This window comes from Sorex fumeus, unplaced genomic scaffold, assembly GCF_029834395.1.
Source record: "Sorex fumeus unplaced genomic scaffold, SorFum_2.1 ptg000037l, whole genome shotgun sequence".
In the NCBI taxonomy this organism is placed as follows: Eukaryota; Metazoa; Chordata; class Mammalia; order Eulipotyphla; family Soricidae; genus Sorex; species Sorex fumeus.
Genome location: NW_026606094.1, coordinates 24,392,737 through 24,415,960, shown reverse-complemented (window position 1 = coordinate 24,415,960; position 23,224 = coordinate 24,392,737). Strand labels below are relative to the sequence as shown.

General features: G+C 38.5%; 1 protein-coding gene across 1 annotated transcript in view; it reads right to left on the bottom strand.

Moving 5' to 3' along the window:
• The window catches only part of COG5 (component of oligomeric golgi complex 5), a 238,304-nt gene that overhangs the window by 193,604 nt on the left and 21,476 nt on the right, over positions 1-23,224 (bottom strand). The window contains exon 6 of the mRNA XM_056118161.1: positions 8,856-8,976. Within this exon, the coding sequence (XP_055974136.1) occupies positions 8,856-8,976 (121 nt within the window). The remainder of the gene's footprint in view (positions 1-8,855; positions 8,977-23,224) is intronic.

The following is a 23,224-nucleotide window of genomic DNA, read 5'->3' as shown; positions in this document are numbered from 1 at the left end:
CAACGGGCTGGAACCCCCGGTTTGATGCTCTACATGAGCAGTGAACACTGCACATGAGCACTACAATCCCGAAAGCACTTGCAGGAGTGAGCCCCAAGCACCAAGGATTAGACCCTGAATAACACCAGGTAAAGGTAAAGGTAAAGGCCCTCCCGTTGATCGTCGATTTGCTCGAGCGGGCCCAGTAACGTCTCCATTGGAGACTTTGTTGTTACTGTGTCTGGCATATCCAATACTCTCGGTAGCTTGCCGGGCTCTCCGAGAGGGGCGGAGGAATCGAACTCGGGTCGGCCATGTTGGCCGCTTGTAGGGCGAACGCCCTACCCGCTGTGCTATCGCTCCAGCCCACCAGATGTGACCCAAAAGCTCCCCACCCCCGACATGCCGCTAAAACCCTTTCACCAACACAGACATAGGAAAACGCGCCAAGCATATAAACAGCATGCTGGAGTAGCTTAGAGTGTATATCCCGCAGCTCAGGTTTGATCCCCAGCACCTCAGGGTCCCCCAAGCACTGCCAAAGTGACCCCTTGAGCACTCAGTTTGATCCCCATCACTCCCCCAAAATTAATATACCAATTTTCACATATGTGATTGGCAAAGTATCTTTAAGTACTAATGTCTATTAAAGGTGACATTAGATATGCTCTTTCACACTATTAGAAATAAATTTTATATTGAAATAGTAAGCAAGACCTTAGATATAACTATTGACCAAGAGATTGCTGCTCCCAGGACTTGGGACATAATACAGGGGTTAAAACACTGGCTGTGCACATGGCTGAACCCACTTGATCCTCAGCACCACAAAAGGTCCCCAGAGTTCTGTTAGGAATGATCCCTGAGCACAACACCAGGAGTAAGCCGTGAGCACCATCAGGTGTGGTCTCCAAATATCACCAAATACTTTTAATTGAAACTTAAATAAGATATGCATGCAGGGGGCTAGAGATAAAGGGAATTCAGAAACAAGCAAAAATAAGAAGAAACCCTACCCTTAAAAAGACTTTGGAAAGGGAAGTATTTACTGACATTAGTAACTGACAGCATCGCCAAACAGACCGCAAGCAGAAGAAAGCTGGGGCTCTAACCTGCAAGGTCAAGAGAACAGAGCTCATAGCTGATAGGGTAGTAAACATTCAAGAAGAATTTGGGAAAGAAACTCTGTAGCACTGTCCTCCATCGATTTGCTTCAAAGGTCCCAGTAACATCTCCACCGTGAGACTTGTTTTTGGCATATGGAATATACCACAGGTAGCTTGCCAGGCTCTGCCGTGAGGGCGGGATACTCTCAGTAGTTTCCCAGGCTCTCCGAGAGGAGCAGAGGAATCGAACCCGGGTTGCCCGGGTCAGCCACGTGCAAGGCAAACGCCCTACACATTGTGCTACGGCTCCTCAAAGGAAAAAAAAATGCACAAGAGAGTTGAGCCCTATAATCAATTTTAGCATCAATTTCGTCAAACTTCTTATTGACAGCTAGCAACGAAAGTGAAGGACAGCTGGCTTTTCCCTTTCTGGAGAAGCTCCTATTCTCTCTTGAACCTGCATTTCTCTCTTTCTCTCTCCTCACATTCCTCCAAGTAAATTTTCTTAAAACTATTTTGCTACAGTGAAGAGAAAAAAAAATAAATAAAGCATATGACAGTTGTGTTAAGCATCAAATAGGGATAAGCTGAAAGAACTGAGCAAAGGTAAAGACACGCGTGTAGTTTGAGTCCAGACACCTGCCAGGGGGATCACCAACAAAGCAATCTTCTGAGAATTTAACAAAGCTAGAATTAATAACATATTGTCTACAATGTTCTTTTTTTAAAAAAACTGAAAAGATTACTTCACAGGCAAATAAATGGGACCTTGTACTTTGTGCGGGAAAGCAGTGAATAGAAGCAAACCTCATAAGGAGGTTCAGATGTGAGATTTAAAAAGGACTTCATAGTACCTTACATTTGGTCTGGAGAAACTCCACAAACACTAACTGGGCTGTGCAAAGTGGAAGAGATTATAGTTACTGGAATACCTACAAAAATAAGATAAATAAAGAAGAGCTTTCAAAGTTTGTTGAGTGGAGTTCATGCCCAATTCAATCAGCTAATCAGTGGCTGAACAAATAGCAGTACTCGTACATAAAAAAATAAATAAATAAAAGTTTGTTGACAAAATTACATTTATCTAACACAAAAGAAAGTAAAGTATTCCAACAAAGAAAAGTTCTGGAATAGAAGGCTTCCTTGATAAAAACTAGCAAGTATTAAAGAAAGATTAAACAACAAAATTTCTCACACTCTTCCAAAAAAGATGAAGAAACATTTTGTAACTCATGAGTAGCTATTGCTATCAATACCAAATTGAATAAAATGTAGGCCAAAATCCCTTATGAATGTGGAGGCAAAAGTCTTAACAACAAAATTAACTCATGGAACCAGAGAGGTGGTAAAGCGGGTTGGATGAAGACCTGATGGTTAGATGCTGAGTCCAGCTATCCAATGTCGCCAGCACCTGGTGGTGTTCGGGGATAACCAGGGCTACTTTCTGTGGCTCTAGAGGTTCCATGTGGTGTTGGGGAGGGACCTCTGGGTCCCAGGCAATGAAAGGTATGTACACTAAGACTAGAGCCATCCCGCAGCCCTGTTTAAGATAGCACTGTAGCACTGTCCTCCCATTCATTATCAATTTGCTCGAGCGGGTAACAGTAACATCTCCATTGTGAGGCTTGTTACTATTGTTGGCATACTGAATACATCACGGGTAGCTTGCCAGGCTTTGCCATGCAGGCAAGACACTCTTGGCAGCTTGCCGGGCTCTCTGAAAGGGGCAGAGGAATTGAACCCGGGTCGGCCGCATGCAAGGAAAATGCCCTACCCGCTATGCTATTGCTCCAGCCCTTGTGGAATATAAAATATGAGACTAACATCCAAGGACAGTCGAGACAGGGCCAGGAAGATTGCTCCATGGTTGGAAGCCAGACTGATGAGCTGGGGAAGGGGGCAACTGGGATAGAGAAGGGATCACGAAGTCAATGATGATGGTTGGAGGGATCGCTCGGGATGTGAGACGTGTGCTGAAAGTAGATAAAGGACCAAACATGATGGCCTCTCACTATCTGTATTGCAAATCATAATGCCCATAAGAAGAGAGAGATTAAGAGGGAAAACTGTCTACCATAAAGGCAGGGGGAGGAGTAGGACACGGGGATGGGGGGAGGGATATTAGGGACACTGGTGGTGAAAAATGTGCACTGGTTGAGGGATGGGTGTTCATTGTACAATGAAACTCAAACATGAAAGCTTTGTAAGTGTAGTTCACGGTGATTCAATAAAAAAAAAAAGCCTTAGAACCCCAAAAATAGGGACTCTTAATACATTACTAGTTAAATGCACTGTTTTCAAACAATCATCACTGTTCCTTCAGAGAGATGACTGACATGCACTTAAGTAAAATACGGAGCTCCATAAGCATTGATCAACCACATGAAATAAAATATATACCTTGAAATGATACTCAATCTTCAAAATATGTCAAAAGAATAGCAATATTAAAGTGTGCAAAAGGCTTCTTATTTTGTCTGAGCATTACTGTTTATGAGTGTGATGCAACACAGAACCAATAAAATCAATTCATAACTGTGGTATGAGTATCATTTGTTAACGTAAATTAATTTTAACAGTATTTGTTTGTAAAAAGAGGATTTGCAGGCCAGAGAGACAGTACAAAAATTAAGCTACTTGCTTTCCATGTGCTGGCCCCAGTATAATCCCTGGCCCTGCATGATCCCCCAAACTCCACAGTGAGAGATCTCTGAGTACACAGGCAGGCATGGTCCAAAAAAAAAAAAAAAACCCAAAAGAGAGGGGATAAAAAGGAGGATATGGAAGACACATCAATAAAAACTAACTTGAAAAATAAATAGAAAAAATATATAAAAAAATTTAAATTAAAGAGTAGTTCTCTGTGAGATATCCCTGTTTCTATAGCACACAAACCTATACCTAAGCATCAATCCATTACTCTGAACATTTGCATTTTGAGTACAGCATCACCCCCACCTGGTGGCAGCTAACATAAGTAATTTAGAATCATTTAAGTCAAGTATCAGTGAAAATGTTTATCATCATGTATTTAGGTTGTAGCTTTAAAACCACATGTTGAGTTCCCTGTGTCCTAGTTGCCCCACCCCCCAAAAAACCTATGTATGTATTTAAAAAAAATTTAAAAAGAGGTTATTGTAGATGGAAATGGCACATTTACAAGTTTTTCTATCAACAGACCATTTTAATAAAATTTTCATAAAAAATCTAAGTTCTCACCAGCTCATTTTAAAACAGCTCAAAATACATTCATTAGTTTAGTAATCACCCATGCCATATTACATACTAGAGATGATATAAATCATACCTTTACCTATGCATAAGTCAGAAATGTTTACAGCTATTACTTTAGCAGAGTGGGAAAAATATCACTGCTACAAGAACATTTTTAGTGAATAAAACACAATTATACTATCCCTTCCTAAATAAGAATTTTAAAAAGGGCTTTTATGAAAAATTTGGCTTTCTCTCAAAGGATATTTTCTTCATAAGTTATTAATATAGTAGAATTTAGCAATAAAATTGTAAACTCAGGAAAAATGTTTGTGAAAAAATGCATTCTATCATATCCAATTGCTTGACTATAATCTACTTCTTGATATTGATCTCCCAAGCAGTGCTCAGACAGCCTGCAGGCCTCTCCGGGAATATATAGCTAACCAGCCACAAAACCCAGTGCAAGGGCCCGAGGATGCTAGAGTGTTCCAAGTCATACAGGGAGATAACCCTATGTTATCTCCTGTGGCCCAATTCGTTTCAAAAATGATCTCTAATAATTTGATACAGATTTCAGAGAAAATGTAAGTCATTAACAAAAGTCAGCCTACAATCAAAACGCCAATATATTCACCACATAAACATGGTACATATCTCAAACATTTCTTCTAAAATGGAGAAGTGGAATAGCTACCAAAACAGGAATCCCTTACGTGAAGCAATTAAACACTAAGTTTAAGAAAAGGAGAGAAGCATTGGTGATCAAGAAATCAAGCCATGAAATCAGACTTTCAAAGATTCAGCAGGAACATGACTTCAGAACTAGGGGAACCACTAGCATAAAAGTGCTATAAAGCACTAGAAAATGTTTCACTTTTGTTTAATAATATATCTTCATTATCTAGAACAGTGCATGGAACATTCAGTAGGCATTCAAAAAGTACTGACTAAATAAACAAATACATTTAAGTCTTATGATCAAAAAATGACTGGAATTATTCTTTTTACTTCATGAGAAATGTACATAATCAAAACAGGAATGCTGTGAGGAAAGGCTAATTTTTCCCTTAGCTAGTAGTACTGCTGATGGTGGTGGTGGTACAGTCATCATTAGTAATTACACTTAGTTTATAAGTAAGGACATACCTAAATCTTCTATAACATAAAATCTCCATTTTATTCACTCATTTAAAACCAAGTTCCTAATATATTACACTGCTTATGTGCATTTAAATCTGATTGGCAAATGAATTATAATCATAATTTTCATAAGTATGGCATGTTCATAAAAATACGATCCAACTGCTTTTTTCTCTTCTGCCTCCCTACCAGTGCTTTTTTTAGAATAAGTCACTAATAATTAGATATTTATAAAAATTTAAAACCACTCAGTTCTCATTATTTACAATACATGATACATATAAACTATATTTTAAAGTAAAAAATCTCTGAATATGAAAGACAATATAAAATTCACGTTAACCTATGAATTTGAAATACCAAAATACTTGCAAGTTTGTTTTAGCTTAAGGGGTTAGTAGAAAATTATTCAAGAAACTGAAATCTAGAGAGCACTAAAATTTCCAATTCATATCTGTGTTTAATGTTGAGATACTACACTTGATCTTAGCCAAAAGACCGGGAAGCAATAAGGCTGAAGCAATAGCACAGCGGGTAGGGCGTTTGCCTTGCACGCGATCAACCCAAGTTCGATTCCTCCGTCCCTCTCGGAGAGCCTAGCAAGCTACTGAGAGTATCCCACCTGCACAGCAGAGCCTGGCAAGCCTCCCCTGGCGTATTCGATACACCAAAAACTAACAAGTCTCACAATGGAGATATTACTGGTGTCCGCTCGAGCAAATCGATGAACAACGGGAGGACAGTGCTATAGAGCACTGTCTCTATTTAATAGAGATATAATTTCATTTGGAAGCAAAAACACTTTTCACAATTAGGAGGAAACTATGAACAGAACATTTCTGAAAAAAGCTTTAAGCAGGACTATGAGAAAACTATAAACAAGGTAGTCAACAATCTTAAACCACAAAAAATAAAACGTCAGATAATTAGGAGTGTGGTTGCATTTAAAGAACATTCCTTTAAGAACTAATCTATATTAACAGAAACCAGAATATTAAACCAAGAGTCATGAGGAAAGTTTGCAAGGTAACAGTATTTTATCTAATTATTGACTACAATTCAAACCTCAAGAACTTTCACATTTTAGATACTGGTTTTAATTTCAAGGGGGCTGGAGTGTAAGCACTCTTACTCTTAACTATTTTTCTCTTTCTTCGAGAATCTGAACTATCCTGGTAGATATTCATAATTTCAGAGATGTTTCCCTTATAGAAATATCATTTAGTGTGCCTGTATAAATGTAATAGTGATTACTAAATTATAAGTTTTATTACATAACTAATTCCAACTATAGAGACTTAATCATCCTCTTGACTACTCCTTATTAGCAATGCTAAGACTGGCCAAGACTGAATAACCCATAACAATTAATGACAGAAAGAAGGACTTGCAAATTCTGAATAAAAAATAATTTAGAAGGCTTTAAAATTTTAAATAAAATCAATTGTAAGATGATCCCACCATGAACTATACTTCATCTACAACCTCGTATCATCTAGTATTTATGAAACTTTCAGAAAGTTAACACTTCACTGAAATAATAATGGGTTCCTACTCTGTGTTATAAAATCTCCAAATCATTCTATGATTGATAGTTGTGCTAACTTAAAAAAAAAGAAGAAGAAGAAGATATTACCACTGACATTACAGCATCTGTTTTTCTCTGGAAGTGATGATAATCACAATCAAAATTGAGCAATTTTTTATTATGAAAGAATGTTGGTAATGATAAATATACATAATAAACCCTGGAATAATTTGTATCTTTTTAAAAAGGCTCTTATTATCCCACAGATTATTTTTGGAGCACAGAAACTAAATGTGATAAAGTAAAAAATAACAACTGATACTAGAATTTTTACACTCTTATATTTAGCACATACTGTGGAAAAAAAACAATCAAGCATTACTCACTGCTTAAAAATTAATTTAATATACAATAAATTTCAAGCATACTAAATCACAAGTTAGATATTTTCTCAATGATATGCCTAAACAAGATACCTGAGTATTATAACTGTTTCTGAGGCATGGTTTGCGAAGAGTATATTACATTTCCTTAATAAAGGCTATGGAATAAACATTACAGTACAGCTAAGTAAATAAAATACTAGAGATAGGAAAACTCTGAAAGACCATATAATATATGTCTTTCATATATTTGAGGGCATATTAACTATCTTCAAAGCAAAAAAGCCAACAGTAAATAGACTTTTGGTATTCAAGGTGGATATAACCAAAGACATTCTGATACTATAAAGGCACAGATATCACTAAACAATCCCCTTTTAAAAAAAACTACATGACACTCAATGAAAAAAACAAAAAATTCTCTTTAAACTCAGATAGTTCTCTGAACACTCAGTAGCAATTCAAAAATATTTATCAAAAAGGTAAAAGGTAAAGGTAAAGGCCCTCCCGTTGATCGTCGATTTGCTCGAGCGGGCCCAGTAACGTCTCCATTGGAGTCTTTGTTGTTACTGTGTCTGGCATATCGAATACGTCACGGGGAGCTTGCCAGGCTCTGCCGGGCGGGCGAGATTCTCTCTGTAGCTTGCCGGGCTCTCCGAGAGGGGCGGAAGAATCGAACTCGGGTCAGCCATGTTGGCTGCGTGCAAGGCAAACGCTCTACCACTGTGCTATCACTCCAGCCCTACCTAGCACTTATTATTTACCAAAAAATAAGTGCATAATGTAAACATAGGGTTTGTATTCTAAAAACATCATTTCTCCTAGAGAAATTAAAATTTCAGTTCACATAAAATCTGGCACACAAATGCTTATTAATGAAAGTGTCTCTGCTTATTATCTCCCAAAACTGAAAACAGTTCAAATTTACTTTTACCAATAAATCAACAAGCTAATTATAGTCTAACCATCCAATGGTATACCAAACAACAAGTTACACACTATGATATACAGAAAAACTTGAATAAACCTCAACAGTATCTATTCTGAGTACAAGAAATCTTTATGATATCATCTGTCCGACATTCTCTGAACGAGAAAATTACAGAAATGGAGAACATAACAGTAGCTACCAGCATAAGAAATACAGCGGTCGTATGATAACGGAATATCTTGAGAAAATTTGTAAGTGGTAGATCTATCCTGTGTTGTGATTTTACTGAGAGTAATATGAATTTACGCGCTAAAATTCACAGTAAATGCATGAAAAAAAGACAAATTTTAGTAGATAACCTTTAAAAGCAACATTCCTAACTATATATATATATATATACTAATTACACTTGCCCACTCTGCCTAAAACATAGTGTTGTACACAGAAATTATTAAACAGATTTCCTTGATAATATTTGCTAATTACACAAATTTAACCAAAATCTACAATTTAAGTAGCTAAAAGATCCTTAAAATTCTAACTTTTTTTTAAAACAAAGAAACATGACTTACCAAGTTCATTAAGACTCTGAGCAGCTTTTGTTATCTCTTTACTGCCCCCTTGCAGTTGTCCTTGGAGTCTCTTACTGAGATACAAGATGCGAATAATTCTTCGAAGCAAATCACAGGCAACCTGTGTAAGTAGTACAACAGTGAGGCATGACAAATCTATAATATCTGCTTAATATTATACATCTCCCCACTGAGTGCTGAAAGTTGGTAAAGAGATATACATGATAATTTTTCAGTACCTGTATTGTAAATCATAATGCCCAAAAGGAAAGAGAGACAGAGAGAGAGAGAGAGAGAGAGAGAGAGAGAGAGAGAGAGAGGGGAGAGAGAGAGAGAGAGAGAGAGAGAAAGTGGGGGGGGGTGGAGAGAGGTGCCTGCCACCAAGGCAGGCAGCTGAGGGTGGGTGTTGTGGGGCAGGAGGGAAACTGGGGACTTTGGTGTTAAAAAAAGTACACTGGTGAAGGGATGGGTGTTGGTTATCCCAAGGGTGTAAAAAAGCACAGTAGAAAGGACATCTGCACATGTATGTTCACTGCAGCACTGTTCACAATAGCCAGAATCTAGAAACAACCTGAGTACCCAAGAACTGACAACTGGTTAAAGAAACTTTGGTACATCTACACAATGGAATACAATGTAGCTGTTATGAAAGATGATGTCAGGAAATTTGTTTATAAGTGAAAGGTCATGGGGAGTATCATATTAAGTGAAGTGAGTCAGAAAGAGAGGAACAAACATAGAATGACTGTACTCATTTGTGGAATATAAAATAATATAATAGGAAACTGACACATAGGACAGTAGAGACAGGGCCAGGAATATTGCTTCATGGTTGGCAGCCTGCCTCATGAGCTGGGGGAGAAGGAAGCTGGAATAGAGAAGGGATCACTAAGTCAATGATGGTTGGAGGGATAGTTCCGGATGGGAGATACGTGCTGAAAGTAGATAAAGGACCAAATATGATAGTCTCTCATTATTGTATTGCAAACCATAATGCCCAAAAGTAGAGTATGGGAGAAACTGTAGCCAGAAAGGCAAGAGGAGGGGTAAAATGGGGGTGGGGGGAGAGATATTAGGGACATTGGTGGTGGAAAATGTGCACTGGTGGAGGGAGGGTGTTCGATCATTATATGACTGAAACTCAAACATGAAGGCTTCGTAACTGTACCTCATGGTGATTCAATTTAAAAAATTTTAATTAAAAAAAGGGATTGGAGTTGGAACATTATATAACTGGAACTGAATCATGAGCAACCTTGTAACTGTGTATCTCACTGTGATTCAGTTAAAAAATTTAAAAAATAAAAATAAATTTTAAAAAATCCTGATGCTAAAGATTCCTTCAAGTAACTTTTATAATCCACCAACCGAAAAATATAAGTCAAGTTTTAGAAACCATTCACAACAAACTAATTTATCCTAAATGGAGAGAAATTGGGAATGAAGTGTTAGGAATACTAGGATCTCTTCTCAGTCCTAGACTAGTTTTCTTCTCTAGAGAGAGGTTCAGTCTCAAAACTTTATAAAATTCTAGTGGGTAGGCTCAAGGGTCCCAACATCCAGGCTAAATTCCTAAACAACGCAAAATTTCTAGGACTGGAACTAAGTGTATTTTTTAAAAATATCCTCTGGTGCTGCCAGTATGCAGCGAATACTGATAAACACAGTGTTACTTAGCTTTCTACTACAGTCATCTCTTGTTTCTTACCCTGGTTTCTCTTTCCTAGGTCTCTTATGAGAAAAACAAAAAAGTTCTTCCAATTTCCCTAGGACTTTAAAGAATAAACATTCCCATCTTAGTATTTCCTAATTTTTTACACTAATTACAAACTATTTAAAAAAATTTTTTTTAAGAAGGGTCAGAAAGATAATCCAGAGGCCAGAACACTTACTTGCCTTGCATATGACTGACCAAGGTTGCTCGATCCCCAGAATCCTGAAGTCCACTAGGAGTAAACCCTGAGTACTTTCAAGTATGGCCCAAAAATGCAAACAGATCAAAAATCTATCATTGTATGTCACTACCTACTCCCATTCCGTTACCAGATTTCATAGTCGGTATCCTCTCAAGAACAGCAAAACACAAGTTAAGGACTCATGTAATTCAGAACAATCCATTGCTACTTCACAGGGGAGGTTAAGGAAAGAGGTACCAGATACAACAATAGATATGCAGTGCACTTCAGCCTCAATAATGACAAGGAAGAAACAACTGTACCAGCACCTTCATTGAATGGCCCTAAAGCTAAAAGAGAAGCAAGGACATCCATCAATGAGGGAAAGATCTAACCCACAACAGTAAGAATAAAAAGCAAGGGAAACAGGATCCCTGAGACTCCAGCTACATTTTTTTCCCTTCTTAACTAAAACATAGATACGCCTGATCCACACACACATGTACCATTAAGTCATAATATACACATATATATTGTGGTTTGGTTTGGTTTTGCTTTTGGGGTCATCCATGGCGATGCTCAGGGATTACTCTTGGCTCTATATTCAGGAATTACTCCTAGGGGCAAATTGGGGACCATTTGGGATTCTGGGGATCAACCCTGGGTGGACTGCATGCAAGGTAAGCTCCATACCTGTTGTACTATCTCCCTGGCCACAATACACATAGAAATAGTATTCAAATGCACAAATACATTCATATGTCATATAAGTATATAATGCAAAATACGATGTTTCAAATGTTTCAAAGTGAAAAAAATCATATTGAACATGTTTATCACATGCTTTTCTTAACAGTCTGGAATACTTAAAAAGAATGCCAAACAAGATTTTCCCTGTGGAATCAGGAAGATGTAAGCATCTTTTAATATTACTTTCTGATAGGTATTGCAAGCAGAAATTCAAAGGACATAAGATTAAAAGTTATCCTCTTATCTCTTTTCCAATCACGAATGCACTTACTAAAAACTACCACTGTGAGCATTTCTTACTTGTCAGAATGCATTTTTAGATAAATCATTTGAAATGTAGAATCCCTAGCAACCATTCCTTTTGGATTCTAAATAAAACTTGAGAAATTCCAGATCCGACTTTAGTATATAATCACCTAGAATTAATCTTCCAAAATTCCTCAGTACCTACCTAATAAAAAATATGCCCTCAAAATTGCAATCTATGCTTATTTCCTATGCTTTTATTTTCCCACACTTCTTCTGTCACCAAGTATTACTGATTATTCTTCTGTTATATAATGAATTACTTTATATCTATTTTCCCAAGCATCATCCAAAATCCAAATCTTTATCTTCTTCACCACAACATGTGCTCTCCTGGTTAGCTTCCCAATCTCTTACTGAAATCTATATTGCCAGATTTATATCCTTGAAAGCAGTTTTCAGCAATCCAGCCCTTTTTAATAAAATTCAAATTTTAATAAACTCTATTAACAGAATATGTCAAATTTTATAAGGATATCATTTGATAAAATTCTCAGTCAACAAGCTTTAGATAATCTACCAGCTACCAAATCTCACTATTTCCTAAAATAGCTGCCTCCATTCCAATCAATTTGCTTTCCTATTAAAAAGATTTTGACTTTTATTATGAAATGTAATGCAAACAATACAAATAAAATACAAATTCAGGGCTGGAAAGATATTATAACAGATAAGGCACTTGCCTTGCACACAGCCAACCTGGGTTTGATTCCCAGCCTCCCATATGGTCCCCCGAGAACTGCCAGGAGTGATTTCCGAGTTTAGAGATTTGCCAGATATGGATCAAAAACACACACACACACACAAATACAAATTCAGTACTAAAAAGAAATAAGTTATCAAATCTCGAGAAGACATGGAAAAAATCTGAATGCACACAATTATGTGAAAGAAACTAATATGGGTAAGGCAACGTATTCTATGATTTCATCAATACAACAATCTAGAAAAGACTGTGGAGACTAAAAGATACATGGTTTCTAGGGGTTTGTTAGGTGGGAATGGGGAACAGAACATGATAGAGTATTTTTAGGGCAATTAAAACACTATGATACTATAATGATAGATACACGTCATTTGCATTTGTCCAAACCAGAATGTATACCAACAAGTAAGACCTCTAATGTGGCCTTTAGGCGATAATGTGCCAATGTCAATTTATATATACTAACAAATGTACCACCCCATCAAGGGATGTTGTGTGAGGGGAGGGGTGGCAATCTGTGGGGAAAAGAGGTCTTTCCTCTTATAATAGGGAATGCAGGGAATGGCTGCGTTATCTCAAAATGGTGCAAACCTAGAAAATCATATAAGGAAATTAGTGCTAAATGAAAGTAGAATCACTTTGCAGATCAAGAGACAGAACCATGTCAGTCACCACAGAAACTCTCTGTCTAACCTATCCTACTTGGAACTACATTATTACAACAATTACTTTCTTACCTTTATGGGGTTTTTTCAAATCAAGTTCATATGCCTAAATGCTGTCATTTATTTTTACCTTTTTGAAACTAGATTCTCTCACCATCTCTTTGTAATTATTACATCATCTGTCCTAAAGAACTTTCCACAGACTGAATTTTGGTCATTTTATTCCCATATAGTACTTTCCATATACTTCTGTCTTCTACGAATATTTTAGTACATGTGTAGATGTATATATATACATATACACATATACACACACATGTATATGGCATATTATACTAGTGTATAAATGCAATTTTATCATATTCAGGTTTACTGTAACTAGCAAGATCTATCCCTTAGGTAATAGTGTGTTTAAAAACATTCAATATATTCCTGTTTTGGTGTTGTTAGCAGCTAATGATATTTCAATGTTAAAACCCAGTATAACACAATAATCAGAAAATGATATTCCAGTTCTTATCATTTCTCTTTTTAGTATATAAGATTTCTCCCAGAGACTATAAAACCCTGCTCCCAAAAGAGAACAGCACAGAGTCTCCTGCCTCTGTGCTTGGCCGTCCTCACCGGGGCCCCTTGGAGGAGGGTAGGTTGAGTTTCCCTCCCCACCCCGAGCAGAGCCCCAGCAGCTGAAGACCTCCAGTTCCAGCCACAGCCACACTTAAGACCACTCTCCACACGTTCAGACAAGCCTCAAACATGAAGGAACCGGCAGAGGAATGCAGGTGTGCAGGACCGGGGGCGTAGTTCTCCAAGCCTGCTTGGATTGGGACTGGGGCCTCCTCCACCCAGATCCCCCATCTTCCAGTATGTAGGCTATATACCCACCAACTGCCTCCGTGTAATCCCATCAACGGCCAAGACCCAGAGACTATAAAACCCTGCTCCCGGAAGTGCGCAGCCATTCACAGCCGTGACATCTCATTATCTAGTTCTTACTCTTGAGAACCTGGCAAGCTACCAAAAGTATCCTGCCCACATGGCAGACTCTGGCAAACTCCCCGTGGCGTACTAAATATGCCAAAAACCAGTAACAAAGATGGGTCTCATTCTCCTGACCCTGAAAGAGCCTCAAATGTGGCACTTTTTAAAATCTCAGGGCTAGGACGAAGGAGACATTACTGGGGGCCTGCTCGAGGCAATTGATGAACAACAGGATGAAAGTAATACAGTGACAGTAATATAAGATTTCTCTTTAAAGAAACTTGGCCTCGGGGCTGGAGCGACAGCATAGAAGGTAGGGCATTTGCCTTGCACGCAGCCGACCCAGGTTCGATTCCCAGCATCCCATATGGGCCTCCCGAGCACCACCAGGAGTAATTCCTGAGTGAAGAGCCAGGAGTAACCCCTGTGCATTGCTGGGTGTGACCCAAAAAAAAAAAAAAAGAAACTAGGCCCCATGCTTTTTGTTCACCCGGTGGTAATGATGTACGTACTGTACATACAATAAGAATTTTTAAAACTACACACACACACACACACACATATACAAATACATAAATATATGTATTCTTTTTTTGTACCAAATCCAATGTTCTAGGGGGTTACTCCTGGTTTGCTATACTCAGGAAACAGGTAGGGCTAACCCCAAGTACCCGAACACAAAGCAAGCATGCTAGCCCTTGGAGCTATCTTCCTGGCCCCAGTATCTGACTCTTTTCTTTGCTGGGGACTAATTTCTAATATCCATGAAAGATGAATAGTTAGTAATAATTGCTTTGATATGATTATGAACTCATAGTCATAATTTATAAATATTTAAACATATTGAAAGGCACTAAACAGCTACAGCTCTTACCCTTTAAGATGTTCAAACTGTCCATTTTTTGGCCATTGGGAGTATCAGTGGATTAGCAATTTCACCTGTTTCCCTGGGACTGAGACATTTCCTGGGACATGAGACTTCGCAGCATTAATATTGGGATAGCTGGTCAATCTAAAGCCTCTTCAAATCAGCGTGTTTTTTTTTGTCATGATTCTAGTAGTAGTAGGTATGTGGAATTAAAATAGCCTAAGATTATTTCATACAATTCATGCCTCAGGAATGAAAGATTTCTCAAAGAATCCCTGATGTTTTTCAGAAGGAGACGGCAATTCAAAATAATTTTCTGTAAATGATCTTTGCTTATTTCTGGTCCTTTTCAGTAAATATTGCTAGGAAATTCTAGAATTAAAATATCACATAAATATTCATCTGCTTTGTTACACAATACACATAAAACATTCTCAAATTAACATCATGCATATACATATATACAAATGTCATATATATACATTTTAAAATAAAACCAAATTATCTCATGAATTCATACCAATACTTTCAACTAAAATGATAACTAGGGTGCGATGCTGAAACAATGTATGCATGAATCATTAACAGTATTGTAAATCACAGTACTTCAATAAAAATGGAAAAAATATAAATGTAAATTAAAATGAGAAACATGGGGTTGATTTTCAAAATTATATCTATCTCTAATTTCTTCTATGCTGAGACTCTTGGCTCTCAAGGAAACAATATTATGAGAAAAAAATTAGAATTGAAAGTATTCATTTTCTTCACAGAAAACATCTGAGTAATAAACCAATACCACAATAAAAATATAATGGCTGAATAGAGTTTTCAAAAAATTTTTCTGCAAACACTCCCACAGTTTCTACAATAATATTTTATTTATCAAAATATGGAGCCATTATATTTTACTCATTTATATATCCTACATTTAATCCTGGTTCTAATGGTCATCATTAGTCTTTTCACTGATGTCTCTCTAATCATGGTGGTTGTCTCAAGTGCACTATCTATCAGATTCCTAACGAAAGTTTCATAAGAACACTATTCCCTGATATTTCTATGCAGATGGTAGTCTGGATACTTAAAAATTACTTTGTCTGGCATATCACTTACCATCTTGCTGCAGAAGAAAACAGCCTCTAAATGTCCTGGTTTCAGATAATTTTCTATTTCTCACAATTCTTTCTACTGCACTCAACTAACAATGACACTAATCTGGACAATATAAGGATGCTTCATTGACATAAACAATGTCTTCTCTACCTGTCATCTCCATTTGGCTAACTTGGCTTTCACTACCGAATGGTTCTCAGAGTAGTGAAATTCTTATACAGACAATGGCTTTCTCAAAGAACAGATAAAAGCTGCCGTGTGGCCCTCGAGGGCCCCAGCATCACCAGAGTAAGCTGAGTGATGCCTGGAACTGCATGGCATGAACAGCATAGCAGTCCTGGACCCCTGTGCTGAACTACCTGTCCAGCTTAAGAATCAGCATGGGGGGGCTGGAGCGATAGCACAGCGGGTGGAGCGATAGCACAGCGGGTAGAGTGTTTGCCTTGCACGCGGTCAACCCGGGTTCAATTCCCAGCATCCCATATGGTCCCCTGAGCACCACCAGGGGTAATTCCTGAGTGCAGAGCCAGGAGTGACCCCTGAGCATCGCCAGGTGTGACCCAAAAAGAGGAAAAAAAAAAAGAATCAGCATAGGGGATTCTGGGCTTCCTGTGCACGCCCTCCACACACACACACCCCCCCTTAAAAAAATCATCTGATATAGCAACTGGAAAGTAGAGAATGAAATTATAGAATAAAATCAAGTACATATAAAACATGAAGACGTTTTTAAAAAGAGAAAAGATTTGGCTTGTTCTTCAAGCCCGTGTTCTCCCTTGAACACAGAGCTTGCTTGCTTGTCTCTGCTTCTTTGCTCACTTACTTCCACTCTAGAGAAGTCTGTGCTCTTGAACACATTTTCCCTCTTTCTCTCCTTTCACATCTTTCTAGGCAAGTTTCAACCAACAAAAACTATGTTGATCCACAGAAGGACAGAAAGAGAGAGACAGACAGGAGGAGAGAATTTTACACAGATTTCTTTCTTTTTTCAGCATTTTGTCAAACTTTCTTAAATAGATCATTTCAAGGTTAGAAAATCGCATTAATAATTTTGTGTTAAAAGCCAAGGACATAGTCCAGTGGCCGAGTATAATGCTTTGAACCAGTGAGGGCCTAGGTTTACTCCCTACCAAAAAAAAAAAAAAAAGAAACAAACAAACTAATAAAACCTTATCTTTAATCGAAAAGTTAAAAAATGTGTATGATGACTTAAAGTAAGTTAAAAAGATAAACATTTAGGTGATAGATATGTGAATTACATCCCAAAGTTGCTAAAAAACTTAAAATTCATGATGAAAAATATTTAAAAATTACAAAGTTTGAAGGTTAAGAAGTCACTTTCTTATATAATTCTAACATTTAAAAATACAAGTGTTCTATGTAAGGAATAATAAGCTCTTCAACATTTCTTTCTGAAAAACTCTGAGGCAGTTCATAAGCAAACAATGTTACTAAAATGAGCTAAGATAGAAATGATTCTTGGGGTGATAATTAAATTCAACTCATGTATTCATGTATATAGATGAAGTAAAAAAGCTTCTGCTTAGAAAAAGAAAGGTTTTCTGCAAAGAGAGTGAAATGGGGATAAAAAGCAAAAAGAATTAAATATAAAAGAACTTTCTTCTAATTGAGGGTACAATCAACAGGGATTTTTACCTTCAAGGCAAAAACAACTTTATAGCTACTTCTTGCTTTCTTAAACCACATGCATTTAAATGAACTAGAAGCTCAAAGATAAAAAGATTAAACAGGAACATTAAAGTTGCCTCACTGTTTAAGATAGAATTGGCTAGACAAAATGAACAGAATAAAAACAGTTAAAACATAAATAAGCTTCCACAGAGAATGTAGACTTCAAAATAGTCTGAGAGGCAACAAATTTCTAGGATAAACTTCCTTTCTGACCAGGAAAAATTGTTAACGATGTCCTTAGCCACATCTCTTTTCCTTTCCTTTCGTTCCTTTCCTTTTTTCATAATAATTTGGTCTGTCATTCAACTTGGCTGTCACTATAATGTTATATTTTTTACAAGACTGTAGAGAATTAGGGCTTTTTTAAGGTGGGGGGGGGGGAGGAATAGGAGGGCAGTACTTGGGTTACTCCTGGCTCTGTGCTCAGGTTTCTGGCAGCGCTCAAGGGATCATATGCCATGCGGGAAGGTAAAACCATTAATCCCTGTACTATTTCTTCAGCCTTAAGGCTACTATTTAAGAAGAAGAATAAGAAGTATTCTGGTCTTTCGATTTTTATAACTATAAACATTCAGAGCTGCAGAAATAGTGCAGAAGGTAACAAACTCATATGACCCTAGTTCAAACGCAGGTGACCCTAGTTCAAGTCTCCAAAACCACATACGGGCTCCGAGTACCACCAGGGGTCACTGTTGGAATAATCACAAGCCCTCTTCCCTCCCCCGCCCTGCCAAATACAATACATTCAATAAAGAAAAGTCTCAGCTTCACAGAATTATAGCATCTTAGAACTAGAAGAGAATTTACAGCGCTAGTACAATTTTTCATTCAAAACATATACTGTATAATTACCACCCTATCAACAAAAATGGAAATTACGAGAAATAAAGAATAACTTTGTTATTTTTATATTGTTATAAAACAATAAAGTGTTTTACATATATAGGATAATTTGGTGGAGATATATATTTCTACCAAATCATCTCATGTACACCTTAAGCTTAGTATTAAATTTGAATTATATCCCTATAAAACTAGAAAGAAAAATACTAAAGTTTGCTCATTATCATGCAACTCGTTAGAGAACAACAGTCAGCCCTGTAATTCCCAGTCCAGTGCTCTTCACCTGTACTTTTCTGGATGTGCTTTTTCAACCTGAATTTTTTATTTCTTCACTTCAAAGCAAGCTTCTAGGAAACAGAAAGTACATTTTCTACTTTATATATTCCACCGGCTCAAAAGTAAATACAAAATTTAGAGAAAGCAATCCTGTTTGGGGGCCAATTCAAATACCTGGCAATCACCACGAGGGTTAAATATTGAGCAGAGAGCCAGAATAGCCCCTGAGCATGGCCACTTGTGCCCAAACTATCCATCACCCCCCTCCAAAATAAAGAAAATCCTGTTTCAGTCTTAATACTATTGCATACTAGTTATACGCACTTCTACAAGAAAATTTATTCACCCATAAAATAATAAAATATGTAAATTATAAACATAATTATTACATAAACTGATAGAAATTTTTCACACATTAAAAGTACTGCATAAACACAATTTTTTCCTGTGAGGCGAGTGCATCAGCAGCCTCATGGCGCCTTCAGACTTCCAGATATCCCAAAATTGCTGCTGTGCCTTTGGCCAGACCCCAAAAACTTGGGGCAAAGTTTACCAAGAAAGTAAACGGCCAAAAGTTAGGTATGTGGGAAACACACCCACAAACCACCTCCGGCTCAGCTATATAATTGGAGGCATGGCCTCTCTGGTTCCTGATCAAAGTGCTTTATGGCCATGATCCCAGAGACTCAGAAATGAACCTCGAAACACAAAGACTTTTGGCAGAAATGTGTCTGGTCTCTGCAGTAGGCTACCGGTGCTGGGCCAACCCAGGTGGGAATAGGTTTCGTGCCTTGGCCTATTCCCCATGGCGGCCCAGTGGCCGCCATCTGTCTGAGGCCACTGGATAGTCACATTTGGGCCCCCAGTGACGAGACACACAGGGCCTCACGGGATGAGGGTGGAGCCGGGCTTGTCCTCCCCACCCCAACGAGACCCCAAGTCATCCATCGCCCACGAATGGCCTCTCTGGCTCCTGATCAAGCTGCTTAACGGCCATGATCCCAGAGACTCAGAAACAAATCTTAAAACCCAGTGGCGTTTGGCAGAAATGCATCTGGACTCCACAGTACATTACCGTCGCCGGGCCACCCCAGGGAGGAAAGGGTGTTGTCCCTCCGCCTGCTCCCTCTTGGCGACTTGGTGGCTCTCATCCTCCAGAGGCCATTGGACAGTCAGGTTTGGGCCCGCAGTGACGAAACTTGTTGGGTCTCATGGGATGGTGGGGAGGTGGAGCCGGGCCTGTCCTCCCCACCCTAACGAGACCCCAAGTCATCGCCCACAAACGGCCTCTCTGGCTCCTGATCAAGCTGCTCAACGGCCTTGATCCCAGAGACTCAGACACAAATCTCGAAACCCAGCGGCTTTTGTCAGAAATGTGTCCGGACCCCGCAGTAGGTTACTGTCGCCGGGCCACCCCAGGGGGGAATGGGTGCTGTCCCTCCGCCTGCTCCCTCTTGGCGACTTGGTGGCTCTCATCCTCCAGAGGCCGTTGGACAGTCAGGCTTGGGCCCGCAGTGACGAAACTTGTTGGGTCTCATGGGATGAAGGGGGAGGTGGAGCTGGGTCTGTCTTCCCCACCCCAATGAGACCCCAAGTCATCGTCCATGAATGGCCTCTTTGGCTCCTCATCAAGCTGCTCAACGGCCATTATCCCAGAGACTCAGGAGCAGGTCTCTAAACCCAGTGACTTTTGGCAGAAATCCCTCCAGATTTAAGTGTTAAAATTTCAGAATTTCAAAACCACATGGCCCTACTGCAGCCACACGACATCATATGTTATTCATAACCAGCAATAGAACACAAATTGTCTATTGTTGCCTTTTCAGCAGATCTGAGTGTTGGGGTAAAATCTTAAATAATGGTGGGTCTAGTGTTGAAATAGTGAATGTGATCAAAGTAGAGAGAGAGTAATGTAGAAATCATCTGCCCCACAGGCAGGGGGAGGGTGCGGGATGGGGGTATACTGGGATTTTTGGTGGTGGAGAATGGGCACTGGTGAAGGTACAGGTGTTTCATTGTATGACTGAGACTTAGACCCAAAAGCTTTGTAACTGCTCTCACGGTGATTCAATAAATAAAATTATAAAAAATGGAAAAAGAAAAAAAAAGTAAGGTGGAGTTCATGCACAATTCAATCAGCTAATCAGTGGCTGAATAAATAGCAGTACTCCTACAAAAAAAGGAAAAAAAAACACAATTTTTTTTTTAAATCACTAATACCTAACTGGCTAGGTGGCAAAAATAAGTAAGACTCTTAAAACAGAGGGGCCAGAGGAATAACACCATGACTAAAGAAACTGCCTTGCAAGTATCTGGCCATAAGCGCAAATCCCTGTGTCCCACATGTCCCCAGCTTGATGAGCATGGCAGCTCTGCTACTTGAGCCTGGCAACTCTGCTTGTTCATTAAGATCACTGACGTTTGCTCTACGTAAATGCAGTGCTCACAGTGCTTACAAGTTTGGGTTGCGATGCTTGCTGAAGTTCAGTCTTTGGAAGACTCTTAGTTCTGGATAACTGTGCTAGTGTAAACATCCCTAGGCTCGTACTGGTGAACGGACCAGTGCTGAAACATTATATGCCTGAAACTCAATCATGGATATCCTTGTAATTTCATGATGACTATTTTTTTTAATTCTTATATTCTCAGATACATGTTTTCCAGATTAAAAATGAAAAAGTTAATTTCCATCCTAACGTTCAAAGGATCAGAATATTTTATAAAACTCCATTTTATTACAAACAAGCCTATAAAAATGTATGTCTATTTTTCTTAGTTAAAAATTCCACTTTCTAACAAAGTATGAGATTAATACCCAAGAATAGCTGAGATCAGCACCAGGAGGATTACTCCATAACTTAGAGGCCAGCCGGGTATCCTAGAGGAAAGGGCTGTTCAGATAGAGAAGGGAGCACCAAATAAAGGATGTTTGGAGGATCCTCCCAGGAGGGGAGATGCATGTCGAAAGTAGACTATGGACTGAACATGTTTGCCACTCAATGCCTCTTTTGCAGACCACAACACCCAAAAGGAGAGAGAGAACACAGGGGATTGCCCTGCCACAGAGACAGGGGGGATGGGGGGATGGGGGTGGGAGGGATATTATCCATGGTGGTGGAAAATGGGCACTGGTGGAGGGATGGGTATCTGATCATTGTATAATTGAAACCAAAGCACAAAAAATTGTAAATCTACAACTTTAAAAAAAATAAAATAAAATAAAGGGGAAAAAAAAATTAAAAAAAAAAATTCCACTTTCACGTGTTATTCTTTCCTTTTAGTAAAAAAGCTTAGTACCAGCTTATTAAGTTTAGTACCATGACTTTGAAATTGAAATGGGAAAGCTATACCCCCCCCAAAAAAATATCCTAACAAACAGTATTTAAACTTCAACTATAAGAGGTGATGTTTAAATATATATTTCACCATAAAGTAAAATATTATCTCCCTCGAAAGACGTACAATGCTCTGAGCCCTGGCGGTGCCCACAACCTTTTCAGAAAATTAACTTGGGCAAGTGGTAATGCATAGTATGGTTCACCATATTTCAGTTCACTAAGACCTAAATGGGGCCAAAACAGGATTTAAGGCACTTGCCTTGTGCATGGTCAACCCAGGTTCGATTCCAGCACTACATATGGTCCAAGTACCATCAAGGGGTCACTCCTAAGGACAGAGCCAGGAGTACTGCTCTGTTTTTTTTCACCATTTAAAAAAAAACTTTGATATATTGCAACCTAAGACATAAAATCGGGGAAACAACAGTAACCTATAATAAGTCTTACAAAGGGGCTGTAGGTAGGGCATTTGCCTTGCAAGCGGCCAACACTGCTTTGATTCCCAGCATCCCATATGGTCCCCTAAGCACCACCAGGAGTAATTTCTGAGTGCAGAGCCAGAAGTAACCCCTGTGCATTGCCAGGAATGACTCAAAAAAAACAAAAACAAAAAAAAAGAAAGAAGTCTTACAAAGTCTGAGACCAGTGGCAATGACACTGTTGCACAAAACTGCCCTGAATTATAACTGAATCTTTATAAACATGTGCTCAGAACAAAGAGGAGCATGGCAGTGTTCATAAGCAGTAGTCTTGGAACAAGAGAAGCAAGAGAAAGAGTAAACAAGCAAGCTAAAAGCAAAACCAGATCAGTTCATAGCAATAGCAAGAAAAAGCAGCAGATAGATATAAAGGTCTACATCTTTATATCTGAATAAAAAAGAAAGGAAGAGTATGAGGTGGCTTCTGTAATTCAAGTAATGTTTCACTGTTCCA